Source organism: Liolophura sinensis, chromosome 6, assembly GCF_032854445.1.
Source record: "Liolophura sinensis isolate JHLJ2023 chromosome 6, CUHK_Ljap_v2, whole genome shotgun sequence".
NCBI lineage: Eukaryota > Metazoa > Mollusca > Polyplacophora > Chitonida > Chitonidae > Liolophura > Liolophura sinensis.
In genome coordinates this window covers 76,237,759-76,253,316 of record NC_088300.1, presented here as the reverse complement: position 1 = coordinate 76,253,316, position 15,558 = coordinate 76,237,759, and the positions used below count along the sequence as shown (strand labels likewise).

General features: G+C 38.4%; 2 protein-coding genes across 2 annotated transcripts; one reads left to right on the top strand and one right to left on the bottom strand.

Annotated features, from left to right (window-relative positions):
* Positions 1-338: 338 nt before the first annotated feature.
* Positions 339-13,758, bottom strand: LOC135467531 (nuclear pore glycoprotein p62-like). Its single transcript, XM_064745302.1, has 11 exons — positions 13,694-13,758; positions 11,826-11,970; positions 10,541-10,705; positions 10,078-10,305; positions 9,207-9,350; positions 7,681-7,948; positions 6,107-6,260; positions 5,330-5,514; positions 4,048-4,159; positions 2,582-2,648; positions 339-2,124 (listed from the first exon to the last, which is right to left on the bottom strand). Exons 2-11 carry the CDS (start codon positions 11,932-11,934, stop codon positions 2,033-2,035), a joined length of 1,524 nt encoding a protein of 507 aa, XP_064601372.1. The 5' UTR covers positions 11,935-11,970; positions 13,694-13,758; the 3' UTR covers positions 339-2,032.
* A 237-nt stretch (positions 13,759-13,995) lies between these two features.
* Positions 13,996-15,558, top strand: LOC135469141 (small ribosomal subunit protein bS21m-like). Its single transcript, XM_064747679.1, has 2 exons — positions 13,996-14,119; positions 15,104-15,558. Exons 1-2 carry the CDS (start codon positions 14,034-14,036, stop codon positions 15,279-15,281), a joined length of 264 nt encoding a protein of 87 aa, XP_064603749.1. The 5' UTR covers positions 13,996-14,033; the 3' UTR covers positions 15,282-15,558.

Sequence of the window (15,558 nt, the reverse complement as noted above, 5' to 3'; positions counted from 1 at the left end):
TGTTACGGTCATTGTTATTCTCGCATATTGAGATGAATGTGAATTCAGAATGACTCTAAGATCACAGAAAACCACATGCAGTTTTGACACTTTGACAACTGCACAGGCATCAGGACTAGAGTTTCAGAGGACATTTAGTGTGGAAGCTACGCTGGAAACATGGCCAACCAATCTCAAAGCTAGCAGGCACCAAGTCAACTGTTGAACGATGAACCCAGGTTCCATCTTTAAAAAGGACATAACTTCTGGGAAACCAAGTCTCAGCACAGCCAAAACAACTGTTGAAAAAGTTGTGTTGACAAGAAATCCCTACAAATAGACAACGATCCAGAAGAAGTTAGCAAAGTTTTTTTTATTAAAAACACTTCTCATCTTTATTGTCACCAAATTTATGATCATTTCTCATATATTGGTGTACGTGTAATCTGTATCACTTGTCTTTTCAGAACTCGTGGAGAACTGAAAAATGGTGAAGTGGCTTTGAGAAATTTGTGTTATTTTTTGTTCAAATTAGAATATTCGCCAGCCAATGACATACTTGAATCCAACTAACCTGACAATTCTGTAAACTAATGATGATACAAATCATGTCACACAGATGACTGCATACTGATGATACCTAACACAGCCATACAAAACCATCATGATGATGACACCATACTGATGATACCAAACACAGCCATACAAAACCATCATGATGACACCATACCCGTCACCAGTCATACTGATGATACCAAAGTCAAACAAACCTGTCATGATACCATACCAAACACAGCCATACAAATCTGTCATGACACCATACCAAACAGCCATACAAAACCTGTCATGACACCATACCAAACACAGCCATACTGATGATACCAAACACAGCCAAACAAATTAGTGATGACACCATACCAAACAGCCATACAAATTTGTCATGACACCATATTAAACAAATGTGATGACACCAAACCCATCACCAGTCCTGCTGATACCAAACACAAACAAACCTGTCATGACACCATACCAAACACAGCCGAACAAATCTGTGATGACACCATACCAAACACAACAATACAAATTTGTCATGACACCATACCAAACAGCAATACAAATTTGTCATGACATCATACCAAACAAATCTGTGATGACACCATACCTATCAACAGCCGTACTGATGATACCAATACTCACCCATACAAACCTGTCATGACACCTATACCAAACACAGCCATACGAACCTGTCATGACACCACACCAAACACAGCTATACAAACCTGTCATGACACCACACCAAACACAGCTATACAGATTTGTCATGACACCATAACCATCACCAGTCACACTGATGATACCAAATGCAGCCATACAAATTTGTCATGACACCATACCTGTCACCAGCCATATTGATGATACCAAACACAGCCATGCAAATCTGTCATGACACCATTCCTGTCACCAGCCATACTGACGGTACCAAACACAGCCATAATTGTCATAAGATGACACCATACTTACCACCTGTTATACAGGCCACATGATCATGAAGCTGTCTAAGATGTAAGTCAGGTTTAAATAAAACTTATGGTGTCCCTGAACTTTATAGCCTTGAACTTTTCCATGGAAGCCTTAGACAACTCGCAGGTAAATTTAAAATTCCTGACGGAAGTGACAAGCTTAGCTTAGTGAACTGTTAACGATGTTAAAACGAAGTTTGACATATTAAAGTACACATACCCTACAAATCCTGTTATACTGATGACACCATCCCTTTACCATCAGCCTCACAGATATAATAATACTAAATAGTTATACAAATGATGTCATACTCATGGACGACATACTCATCCACAGTACAGTGAAGTGCTCAAACTTTATGTCAAGTTTTCTATATTCTGGAGGACAACACACTGGCAAAAAAAAAGTGAGCATTTATTCGAATTTCAGGAAAACATCTCTGGTCTGTGACATCAGTGTCGTATCTTAAGAGTCAAGTCAATTGGAAAAAATCAGGAAGATCAAATCAAATGTTTTTCACTGTATAAATCGCTCAGTCATAAGCCAATCTGAAATTTCTTTCCTGCTCTTTTCTCTGCAAATCCATCTGTTTAGAAATGTCTTCAACTCGCCGGCTTAGCAAATCTGAAATATCCAGAAAGTTATACCAATGAGAAAGGTTTAAATGAAAATCACTATAGGCATATACTAAATACCTTTTAATACAAAAAAAGTTTTTTTCCTCTCCAAACCCAAAACAATAAATGGTGGATAAGGCTATTGTTTTGTTGGTACTGTAGTACAGATAATCGAAAGTTGAAGCACATACATGTATAAATTACAGCACAACAAGAATAAGAATTTCTTTACTTCTTTATATGGATGTTATAAAGCGTTGTACATTCCCTATATGACCGAAAATTTCACCCAGAAAAGTGCATTTTTAGAGGTAAATGAATGTCACAAAATATTTTTGATGCCAACACAATTTTCCAGTACAATGTCATCCCGTGTTCCAAGCAAAGCTCAAAAAGCTCAGGAAAAGTTAGTCCTGGTTAAAATGTATGGTCATTTAGGGTACTGATGTTAAGAGCTTACTTACTGCTGTTCTGGTCAATCCACTGCAATGAATCCATGTGTGCATTGAGAATTTTGGTGATCTGCTGAATCTAAAATTAGATGAAGAAAAAAATAGCTGTCTTATCATAGTGTTACTTGATACATCTTTATTTAGATATAATTTAATGAAAAAAAAAAACACAAAGGACCAGAAGCACTGCTAACTTTTACATATCATCATTTTAACCGACATCACATCACATGAAAAGTGACCACCATTTATACTTGACTACATGTATCCTGAATATTACATGTATATTGTATAATGGGATGTCGCCTGAATACTGAAGTGGGACACATTTTGTCATTTTAGTCACACTTTACCTTCTATTGCAGTGTAACCAGTTCAACATTGAAGAAAGTACCCCATTAAAGTCAGATGTAAGCACACCTTTTGCCATGTTTGACAATGTGAAACGAAAGACTTCTGGTGTGAAAGTCAAAATTCATTGTAACGCCGCCTGTTGCGAGAGGAAAATGTGCTAGGCCCTCATTCAACCAAGAATAAGGCCCACACTTTGGGTAGAAATATTTCACCTGACAAGACGTCCGGTAAAATTCTGAAGAGACCTGTGCTGGTACAATAATCACCATTTTTAATTACAAGTTAACAAATTTGTACCTAAACAGGTTAAACACATACAGATTCAAAGTATATTAAAATATACTACCTCAACACCATTCTTTCACATAGAAATTCCCATTGTATCAAAGACAGTCAAAAAACAAATTAACATACAATACCGGGGACTGCAATATGCTTACTTGCAGCAATATAGCAGCATCTGTTTAGGTCACAATGTGATTGTGTATTACACAACAGTAACCCTGGCCAATCAATGAATATTTCCCCTTGCCTTCTGTTTTCTTACTCTGCCTTCTGTTTTCAGTTCTAGTCTTGTAAACACTATGTTGTATTGTTTATGTTGAGCCTCATCATACTGAAGAGTGCAGGAAAATGTCTGAGGACGTTAGGTCAAAGACAGCCAATTAGAGTTCAGCGATGACATGGGTATGTCGTATTCAAAACTTAATGACTTGTCACTCCTGGTAAAGAACTATCCACTGAACATCAGGCCCAAGGATTCCGCAGCTGTCCAAGATGTTATTCAGGCTTTGTTTTAACTTCAAAACAGTTTCTTGCGTTAAAGTTGTGACTTACCTTGGGAACTTTTACTTTAATACCAAGAGTTGTCTTATACTTTCATGACAAAAATGAAAATTTATGTTCGAATTCAAAAATATGTTCAGGAATAATACCTCAAGTTAAGACTAAGACTGACTTAAGTGAGACAGTTCCGTGATCCTGGGACCAGGTACATGTATATGTAATGCGAGACAGTGGGAAGTTCTGCAGGACTGCCTTCACTGTACATTACACAGCCAGCACCGACCTTGGCAAAGGGGAGACGGCCTTTGTTAGAAAGAGATCTTTAACCATGCACTTACAGGGTCTGTGTTATCTTGACTGGAATTGGTGGAGTTCACATGATCAATGATGTCCTTCAGGTCCTGAACCATTCTCTTCAGCTGTGCATCAATGTTTTCTGCCATTTGATAGCTGTAAGAAGACATAGGAAACGACTTTCTTTATAACACACAACAATATGCACACACTAGAGTGATTTTATCAGCAGTTCTAGTTCTGTGTTGACCTGATGCTGTCACATGTCCACCAGACACGTGACAAAATCCTTGTCAGGGATAATCACACAATTTGCCATGTAACTCACTTCTCTAGTAGCTAGTGATGATATGAAACTGATTCTGCTTTGGATGTGGAACACAAGGAACACTATTACACCTGATCCAGCACAGCTTTGTGATTACCCATCATTTTGCTGAAGAAAACCAAAATGTTTTCATTTCAAACCTTTAGCCAAGGAAATAGCATAGGAAACTACATGTACATTACCACAGAGGACAACATTTCTGTCTCAATATGACTGAGTGCGTGGATAATTAGGTTTGTTTCGGAAGTTTGTGCACTATCTCCACAGGAGGGTTATTGTAAGCCCTGTGCAAAAAGACCTTCATAATCGAAACTGGTCACCTAGCAAGAATACATATACCTGGTATAGCTGCTGATATACCTTCTCATGAAGCGTATGTACCGCCAGACATCAGGTTAACATTCATCCACTTTGAGTATTTGAGTGCAAATATGCTAAAGTGTTATTTTACACTGTTGTTTCTTTATGTTTGCTTTTGATGTCTATTATGTATGGGATCCACTTGTTTCTGTTTCGGTGGCCAGTTTAACACTTAAAGGCATAACATGCACAATTTGGATGCAATCCTTCACTTCTGAATATACAAAAATGTATTATATATGTTCAGAACTGCTACCTTCACAAAGTGATTTCTGTATCAGTAGGCACAAAACATATTTTTTTGATGTATGGATCAGGAATTGTTCAGAACTGAAATGATTTTGTCTGTCAAAATTAACATACGCAAGGGTCTGTGCTCCTAGGGTCTGTGCTCCTAGGGCAACGCTAAAGTTATGAATTCCATGATCACTGACTCATCCTTTGCTTTATACTTTATGAAAAGTATGTATTCTTGCTATTATTTTCAGTCCGTTTCAAACAAAAATAAAAGAGCTGAAAAACTGATCTCTGTGTTACATACTTGTAATACTTTTGCATATTTACAGTCATTAACCAGGACCACTGATCGGCATTGCCAGAAATGATCCAGTAACAAACTATGTGGTAACTTTACTCACGTGTGTTCTCTCTCCAAGTCTGCATGTTGCTGGTAACTAATAGATGGTAACTGTTGAACTGCACTCTCCAGGGGAGATAATAACTCCTCTAGCTCCCTCTGCTGGGCTCTGATAAAATCCAGCTCATTGTCTAACCTCTGTTGATCCATCTTCACCCTCTCTGAATCACTATTGACCTGAGCTATCTGAATGAACCGTACAGAGCAATGTGCAACATGTTGTAGGGAAAACAAGATGGGATTACACAGCAAAATCTTTCCAGCTTTCAAACATCAGAAAGAGTTTTACAGTTAAAGGATTATCCAAGTGAGGATTTTAGATTATGAGCACAAACTCAGTATGACACTTCCTTACACAGTTCTCCATTTCACACCAATCATCTGTTTTCAATGTAAATTTAAAATGAATGCCACAAATATCATCAGAGCAGCATTCAAGTTAATATTTGAGGCCAAGCTTTTGGAACTGATTACAGAAAGACTTAAACGCTGAATGCTCAAATAGTTGACGCCAACCATCAACAGAGCTGTATCAACTCAAATATATTATCACAAGGGATCATTAATTTATTTATCTGTTTATTAAAGCATATCCTTTCTTAAATATGACAATATCTTGAGTGATAGTCCAGGTATACAAACAGGTACAGGTCAGTTACTAGCAGTGGATTTAACACTATTTGTTAAATCATGAGTTTTTTTTACAAAGTATGAATCCTGATCTAATGCAAAAAATGATGATTAAGACAACATTTTATATATTAAAGTAACTGACTACCTTTTCCCCATTCTCTGTGAGGAGTCGGTCCCAGGCATTGACTTGCGTGGCCTGTTGTAAGAAGATTTTCTCCTGCTCCTGCAGTTCTACAGTCCACTTGTTAATACACTCCTCCAACTGGCGATAGTTCATCTGTGGTAGTTTTGAGGGAGCGCTATTCAAATACACAGCTAAATAGCGTTACCATCACATGTTAATGTAACAAGCTAGAGGCTCATTCCAAGTCATTTCAGCCAGCTATTGTAGTGACCTCCTTGAATTATTTTGAAAATATTCTCAAACATACTTAACATATATGAGGAAGGTTTGCCAAGTTATACTGCAACTCCAGATTTCAAGTGGTTTTTGAGATATGGTTTTTGTGTCCCTGTAGAACACCTTGTACTGTTCATTTTCGACAGTCTTGAAATGCTTATTTGTTCTGGAAGCATTTTTAGACGACTGCAATTTTCTATTCAAGGGGGCTAGAGGTCTGGAAATCCACCTACTGGGGTTCCCATATCCAGGCTTTCGGAATACAGCCTTAGATAAGTAACATTCAATCCTTTTTGACATTTTGTATTTTCTGCAAGTTGCCATTGGTGAGGTGAAATACATAGGACATCTTTGAAACCTGGTTAATACTATTTAGGTGCATGGTCATTTGCACAAGAAGGTCTGATCACTTTAAAGATTTATCTTTGATGTACATTGTGTCTGAACTACGCACCAGGAGAAACGACTGAACAATTTACTTGTTTTTTTACCTTAACACAGTTTACCCTGTCGATAGTTACATAGCTTTTTGAATTTTATCTCACATCGAGACACATCTCTTAATTCCTTCTATTTCAAAACGCCTGACATACATGTACAGTTTAATGAGCATTTATCTACATTATACTTTGAAAATGAATATATATGTTTTAAAATTTATCACTTCACAGCAATAAAGGTATTATAATGCAATCTTAGTGCTTTCCTTTTTTTCTTGGAACATAAAAAAAGGCACCTTTAAAGGCAAAGAAAACACTAAAGTGAATTTTAAATAAAATAGATAAAAATAATCTAGAAAACTGCATTTGAAACTTTGGACTCAGTGGCATTTTTGGGCTATATTGGGACCCTTGACGTCAGATCAGGTTTGACATAGACATTCATCATTTTCATCATCAGAATGCATCTTGCTATTGATCTACAATCACACTCGCAACAATGCACATTGAAACGAACTATATTAAGCAAAACATATCAAAAACGTTACTGATACATTCTTGTTTACTACAAACCATCACAGAATCTGATGCCTTTGCCTTAAGTCCTCCAAGAAATTTTTTACTCTGCATGTTGTAGCCTTTTCTGAGATATCTAGGTACATCTATAGTACACATATCTTTTTGTGGTTTTTTTTCTTTTGTTCTTTATTAAAAGGTACTGATTAAAGGGAAGGAGAGAGCTTAATAAAGCTTCACAAATCATAAACATGTAATATCATTCAGTCAGTCTGATAAATAATGGCATCTATGTCAATTAGATAAGCCAACATTGTTAGCCAACATTAGATAGAGAACACATCATTACTGTTCATAACTCACCCTGCTGGTGCTGCTGTTGATGCTGATGTAGCAGGACTCGCTTTAGCTGCTACAGCGCCAAACGAGAAGCCGAGACCGCCAGATGGTGCAGTTGTCGAGGTGGCAGTGGTACCTAGATTGAGCCCAGTGCTGGCGGTGGTGGTTGTGGCAGTGCCTCCTAGTGTAAACCCTGTTGATGGTGCCGCACTTGTTGTAGTTGTAGCAGCTGCAGATGTAGTACCCAGTTTGATAGACCCAAACGTTGGCTGTGAGGGAGCTGGGGCACCCCCTGGGATTACATGAATTGTACACAATGATGGAATAAACTTCTGAAGGGTTTTCACACATATATTTTATACAAATTCTGGTACATGTTCTACAGCTACATTACAAAATGTTGACAAGGCACACAAAACTTTTTGTACAAAAAAAAAATTATTTCTAAGAAATAACAAAGTCAAAGCTCACAATTTATTTATATAATTGCTGTTCAATGCAATACACAAAATTTTTTCACTTTACATACCATGACTGTCTTTTGTATAGACGACAGAAACCAGAGTGTCTGTGGTAAACCAGTGACCTTTGGTAAGTTAAACTGAGCTTTCCAATGTGTGACGTACAGATATGCACAACATATTAGTGTATGACAAGAGGTCTACAATGAACGAACACGTACTGTCACGCTTAACGCACAGTGAGAATGGTGACTCCTGACATAGCCCAGGTTGAGCCCTCACCTTGTCTCAAAGCCTTCAGGGCAGGAACATACTTATCCATTTCTTCTAAGAGCAGGCATAATTTTTGTTTCATACAAATGAATGATTAACATCACTCTTTTATCCAGGCCTTGATCTTCGATGCAAATCTCGCCACGCTTGTCTACGAGAATCTACACAAATTCTCTCTTCTGAGGCGCTCCACAAGGAACATAATAAATTAAGTTTTAACATGCACCGTTTGGAAACAATTATGGTCACTCGGTTTCAACTTCTGTCGGTTTGAATTATGCCAAACTCCTTGATTGGTTGAATCGGAAAATTTGCCCACTGGCAGTGTGCAATACAAGACACAATCTCCTAACACTTAAAAGCATGCCAAAGCATAGTGGTGACAACCTCTGCCAGGGTGGTCATGTTCACTGAGCACTCCAAAGTATTTAAAATCAATTTAACAGTCCTTACCTATGTTAAATAGTAAGTTCAAGGTTATGCTTAAAGTTCTTAATTATGATAATAATAAAGGCAAAATTGTAGCGGATGTGACATTCGGAGAAGAAGGCACACGGCACCTCATGAAGCCAAACCTGAAAGTTTGGCAACCCCATTTATAGTCAAATTATTCCAATTAATAAATTTCATTTAACTTGAATATAAACTAAACTTACTCTTTCCCATGTGAAAAAAGACTGACGATTAATGATTTCAGTACAGATTACATTTGTTCAGGTACATAATGCTTTTCTGAGCTTTGGATTCTCATAGTTTCTGACCTTGGGAATCCTACTGGACCCTTGCAAGAAATTTCGATATTCTAGGCCTGCTTACCCAATGTGTGTTTTGTAGCTGTCGAAGTTTGTGTCGTTGGTTGCTGAGCTGCACCAAAGCCGAAGTTCAGGGAGCCTGATGTGGCTGGTGTGGTCGTGCTAGCTGGGACAGCCAAGGTAGGCTTCTGTGCAGCTCCACCTGCAGCTGATGTGGTACAAATTTCAGAAAACAAATTGTTAGTATTTGACATCAGAAAATATATGTGTACTGCACAAAATAAATCAATGTTAAACATGTTCCATCAACATTTTTGTGGTTTGACTAGAAAAGTTGATTCAAATGCCTAATTCTACACAAGATTTATTTGCTGCAATCAATGCCATTTTCTTGCCAGTTAAATCATACCTGATAGGCATTACATACAAGGATACATGAGTGAGTGAGTGCCTGGGGTTTAACGTCGTACTCAACAATTTTTCAGTCATATGACGACGAAGGAATCATTAGGGTGCATATACGTGAAATGTGCCTCCTTGTTGCAGGACGGATTTCCACCGCTCTTTTATTTAGTGCTGCTTCACTGAGACGACTTACCGAAGGCAAGTAAGCCGCCCGCCCAAGCCATTATACTGATACGGGTCAACCAGTCATTGCACTATCCCCTTCATGCTGAACGCCAAGCGAGGAAGTTACAACTTCCTCTTTTGAAGTCTTAGGTGTGACTCGATCAAGGATTGATCCTGGATCTACCGGTCCCGAAGCAGACGCTCTAAAGGATACATAAGCCTCTTGACATCACAACATGGGTTTGACATATAAGATGTGTTTGACAAATTCAAACAGCAATACTGACTACAACCAAATGAACTATGGCGAAATGTTCATTCTGCCTTCAATGTTAACCCACATATTATGTATCAAATATCAGTACCTGCAGGACCAAATGTGAACGAACCCGCTGGAGTCACCGTCGGTGTAGCAGTGGGACGTATACCAGGGGCAGAGGTGGATGCCCCAAGTTTGAAGCCTGTCCCACTCATAGTCGGGGCTGCCGTTGAAGTGGCTGGGGCTCCAAAGCTAAACCCTCCTGGTTTCTGCTGTGCACCACCCAAAGTAAAGCCTGTGGTTGAAGCAGTCTGAGGGGTGGCTGTTGCAGCACCTGAGTATTTTAACCATACACAGAACAGCTCATACATCAGCTGTGAAAAACTTTGCTGGAAAAGGCGTAAGATGGGAGCACAAAACGGAAATGTAAGTAATACAGATATGTTCATACTAAGTGATGTTTGATAAAATACGCTCAAATTAGTACGACATACACTTTTTGTAATGAACACTCCTACAACCATTGTTCTACAAATAACAAAGCCAGTAAGAAATTAAAACTGTCATACCTAAGCTAAAGCTTCCTGCGGCCGAGGTCGGAGCAGCTGTACTCGCTGGATTAGTTACCCCAAATGAGAATCCCACTGTGTTGGCCCCTCCGGCCGGAGTGGAGAAAAGGGATGTGGGAGCAGTGGTGGAGGCAGCTGAAGTCGGTTGTGTGCCAAAAGAAAACCCTGAAACATAACCAGATTACAAAGCAATAACACACTATCTGCACACCAACAACGCGGACAAAATACTTGCTCATAAAATCATGATACCAGTTCACTCAGTGATGTATTTGTCTTTCACATATGGCACTTTCATAGCAAGAGGTTCACTATATCATAAACCAACAAAAATACTGTAATATTAAGAATAATGAAAGATATTAACTATTTATCCCTAATGCTTATTTTCATAAAATACATACAGTATTTTGTATATATCCAAGTACCCTAGTTAAGATAAGAGACTTGCTGCTACTTCGGTTAGAGGTACATGAAAGGGAAACTCTGCATACGCTGCCATGCAGAGCCCTAGAGAGCAATGCAACAATTGCTGGCTATGAATACATTTTATTGATTTACATGTTTATTGTTTATTCAGCTTACTTTCTTAATAGCTAGTCAGGTGGTTAGTTGGTCAGTCAAACCTTTTACATCCTATCATCTTTCAACACAGGCTACACGTATTACCATAGCAAGGAGGCTTTAGCAGGATGTTGCAACTTCTATGAATTTTCTATCAAGATAAATTTTTCTATCAAGATATTTCTTGATGACCTTCTTCAGAGATATTTATTTCTTTCATTTATTCATATGGTGTTAATGCCTTATTACGGAATTTTTCATTGATATGATAGCAGTTATATTTAGAGGTGGGGCAAACCAGAGTGCCCAGAGAAAACCATCGGCCCTTTACAGGTACCTGACATCGCCATTTCAAGTCCCACTAGTTCACTCAGATATGAGCGAGACAGGGTGCGGGCTCTCGCAAACATATGCAGCTAAAAGGCTAGACTGAATACACACGCACCTATCCACCCAACAGCGCTATTAGCAGCTGGCATTAAAACACTCCTTTTAACTACGTTAGTTTGCGAGAGCGCCCACCCTGTCTCGTCTCAACCTGCAAGAACTCACAAGATTCCTGAAATGCCAACACAGGTCATAGGCCTCAGATGAAGCAGCAAGAAACATGCTATCTCACTGGTCACAGGCCAGACAGTTGCAGTGAGTCTCCATTTCATGTAGATTTTGGACCCTCTTCAACAACAATACTGAGTAATACCCTGTGCATAAGTTTACAGACCTGTCCCTGTGCCAAAGTTGAATGGTTTGGGTGCATTGCTGGTCGTCTGTGCCTGGGTTGTGGCTGTGCCAAATGTGAAGGCCCCTGCTCCTCCAGATCCCCCAAACATCTTTTTTACAGGATGATGATAAGTACAGAACAGCTTCTGCAACATGATACAAATATCAACCTTTGATTACAACCATTCCCAACATCACTGTAAATCCATCCGAACATTTCATTTTGTTGTGGGAAAAATCACAGTTTCCTCGCTAAGAGTAGGCATTACAGCAAAATATTTACATCCTACAAGTTTAATTCCTACTGTTTCTTCCTTTGAACTAAAAAGCTCATGCAGTAAACACTACAGAAACACTATACACACATTGACTTCCATGGCTGCGAAACTAAGGAATCCTTCCCTTAGAAAGTAAAGTGTCAAAATGTGGAGTAAAGCGATACCTGTTTCCTGATTTGTGCAGAAAACAAAGGGGCAGAATCAAAATAGAAAATCTAAGGAGGGACCATGCATATTTCACCAAAAAAAGGATAATCTCCATTATCCTATTATAACTGTAAAATAAAGAAAAACAGCGGTAAGAATACATGACTTCTAGAATAGTTTGTAATCTTTGATTCTGGCTTACTCTCATCCATATTTCTAAACCAAGGGGCTGAGAAGACAAGGTGAGGTAAGACAGCTCTTCTAAATGTCTAATTTCATTCTGATTCACATATCCTTATTACTGTAAGAAATGTATACAAAACCGTGTCACATGACATTCTGTGTTTACGCGCAGATAAAGGCTTCCAACTTTCAATTTGGGATTGGCTGGAAGTGCCATAAGCATTTACTCTGACATTACATGATGTGCAGTAAGGATTTGTCATGCCTACTAAGAGCATTTTAATTAAAGGAGACCCAACAAAGTCAAAGTGATGGTACTGTGCATGCTGCAAATACTAACAGCAGGATCTATGCCACTTCTGAGTGGAAATGAGACCTCCAAGAGTGAGTGTTTAGTGTGCTAGATAGCTCTGTAGGGCTGTGATTATGTAAACTATTGAACACCTCTGTACTTCTCGTTCTACCTTCAGTACACTATTGCTGGGCACCAAAAAATAAGTCTGTCCATAATCACAGTCGTCTCAGCGTTCAATTGCAGGTAGGTGTTCCCATGTGTCATCAGTAGTAAATCGACACAAGCACGAAACTATAGTGGAAACTGGATAAATTCCATCTCCATTCACCATGTTTGTACATACTCCTCGCAGCCGATATAAAGGAGATAACCACTGACTCTTCTAGCATATTTTGTACTTGTTAGAATGGAGTTAGAGTTTATCCAGTTTCCACTATAGTTTCATGCTTGTATGGGTTTACTAGTGACAACACATGGGAACACCTACCTGTAACTGATACATGTAGCAGACAACTGTGACTATGGACAGACAAATTATTTGGTGCCCTGCAGTAGTATAATACAGCCAGCAAGGGAAATACAGAGGTGTCCCTGGTAAGCCCATATAATAAGACAGAGCTGTGATAGTATACGTAATCACAGCCCTACAGAGCTATATGCTAGCACATCACAATGACTTCACCAAAAAAAATGAGTTAACTGCAAGTCCAGCTCATGCTGGCTTCCTCTCCCTTCATACCTAGGATGGTCCGCCAACAACCACATGCGCTACATATATTTTCTGCACGTCTTAAGAGAATAGTGTTCTGCGCAACTAGTGAACTACCACTGCGTTGTTGTTGTTGCAGATTAACGGTGGGTCAAAGGGATTGTCTCAGTAGTTTTGTCCAATAAACATCTCAAATTAATCTCTACTTAACGATCGCCATTAGAATGTGAAACACTTTTGTTCACACAATACGTTACATGATACTTGACGCTCTTTCCGCAGTTGATATTGACTGACAAATTCAACCTGCTTTCCTTTTCCGCTCAAGGCGCGGTTTGTGTTCAAATTTCAGCGTAAAAAAGATATGGATATGGACAAATTAAAAATAACGTTGCTCAGTGGAGTTATTATAAAGCAAAAGATTGCTAAAATCAAGTATTGAAAAACGTTATAAAGAAAGTAAGGGCAATTGTTTAAAATATGTATAGCACATTAGTAATAGTTTAAAGAATCTCTCTGTCTGGCAAATAGCAGGTTGGGGTTTTGCAGCTTGTAGTATGTGAGTGACATGTGAGATACCTCACACCGACAGTGAACATGTCCAGAAATCACCTACGATTTATAGCGAGAACGGTTCTGGTTCGTAACAATGATGTAGACAGATCTTACCGAGTTCTTGATAAGTAAGAAACAGTGTGTTGTTGGTTATTTTTTTTTTAATATTATGATCATCATAATGTGGTAAAATGTGAAATTTTGTTGTTGTTGTTCCTAATAGCCTTGTCAAGTTGTGGAAGACACGTGCACCGAGTTCAGTTCATATATGATTTCGTTTTAGCTTCAAGCTATTAAGTACATATACAGACGATGCACATGCTTTGAAAGTCACTTGAGGGAAAGTTGGGGTTGCTTTCGCGTGGTAGAGTGACGTCAATTCATTGAAGAACAAGCTTTTCACAGTAAACATCTGAACAGGGGTCATTGACTAACAAGAAGATCATCCTACTCTTTACAACTGCAGTCCCGACTTGAAATTCGAAGTCCTTCATTCCCAAATAAGACTGTATGCCAAATTTGGAATTGACCAACGGATAGTTGTGTGTTTCCCACCAGGCTCTGCCCGGTTTCCTCCCACCGTTATGCTGGCTGCCATGGTATAAGTGAAATATTCTTGAGTACAGCGTAAAACACAAAGCAAACAAATAAATAAATAAATTTGGAATTCTTGTATGAAACTGTATCATTCCTGTTGTGTTCACATTTCCAGTCAGTTCTGTGAAATTAGGTTCAAACAACTCCAGTTTAAACAAGAATCTAGTTCCTCTCAGTTTGAACATGCATACCAAATATAAAATCGTTATTTTAATTGGTTGGACTTTTGTTGTAATTGCATCATTGAGATGGACGTAAATTAGGCAGACATAATCCTTGCACCATACTAAATGTGCTGATGGGATATCAGTTGTAGATAAATAATCTGTGTTGTTGTATGGGCAGCCATGAAAAAAAGGGTGACAATATAAATATAAAAGTTTCACTCAAATTAGACAATTGTACCATCAACCCTTAAAGACCACTAAAGTTGACCATGAGTAATTATCTAACAGCATGTACTCTTTGTCTGAAATATTATTTGTAATAATGTGTTCTTTGCATTTGTATTGTAGAATACATCGTAATGAGAAAATCTTTGAAAATGTGAGAAGAAAAATGTTCTACGAGAAGCCATATCAGACACGAAATCGTCTTAGTTGGGAAAGATGCAAAAGAATTTACAATGCAGACATGCAAAGGAAGATTGAGTTTGTCATGAGAAAGAACAGAACAGATCCTTGGCCAAGATGACTTAGGTGAACCACAGAAAAGAAGCAGTGAATTATCTGAACTCATACAAGTGTTACTTGTGTTAAAGAGGATGATATGTGTTATGTGTGTAAGACTAAGTTGCCAGCTGTTTGTAGTCTTTTTCTTCCTTGTACATGTAGACAGAGTCCCTTCTAGACAGTCTATAGGCATTGTACTTGTTTGCAAAGTTACACCTTTTCATTTGCATACACCACAATACATCCATGTATCAAATTCGTTTTTATTGTGCTAAAATGTGCTGAGAATAAAGACTTTG

Excerpts from the sequence above, each read along its gene's own strand:
- LOC135467531 (XM_064745302.1), bottom strand. The coding sequence starts at position 11,934 with ATGTTTGGGGGATCTGGAGGAGCAGGGGCCTTCACATTTGGCACAGCC. Across the intron at positions 10,306-10,540 it reads CGCAGGAAGCTTTAGCTTAG|GTGCTGCAACAGCCACCCCT; the intron begins GTATGACAGTTT and ends TAAAATACTCAG. Across the intron at positions 4,160-5,329 it reads GACTTGGAGAGAGAACACAC|CTATCAAATGGCAGAAAACA; the intron begins GTGAGTAAAGTT and ends GTCTTCTTACAG.
- LOC135469141 (XM_064747679.1), top strand. The coding sequence starts at position 14,034 with ATGTCCAGAAATCACCTACGATTTATAGCGAGAACGGTTCTGGTTCGT. Across the intron at positions 14,120-15,103 it reads TCTTACCGAGTTCTTGATAA|AATACATCGTAATGAGAAAA; the intron begins GTAAGAAACAGT and ends TTTGTATTGTAG.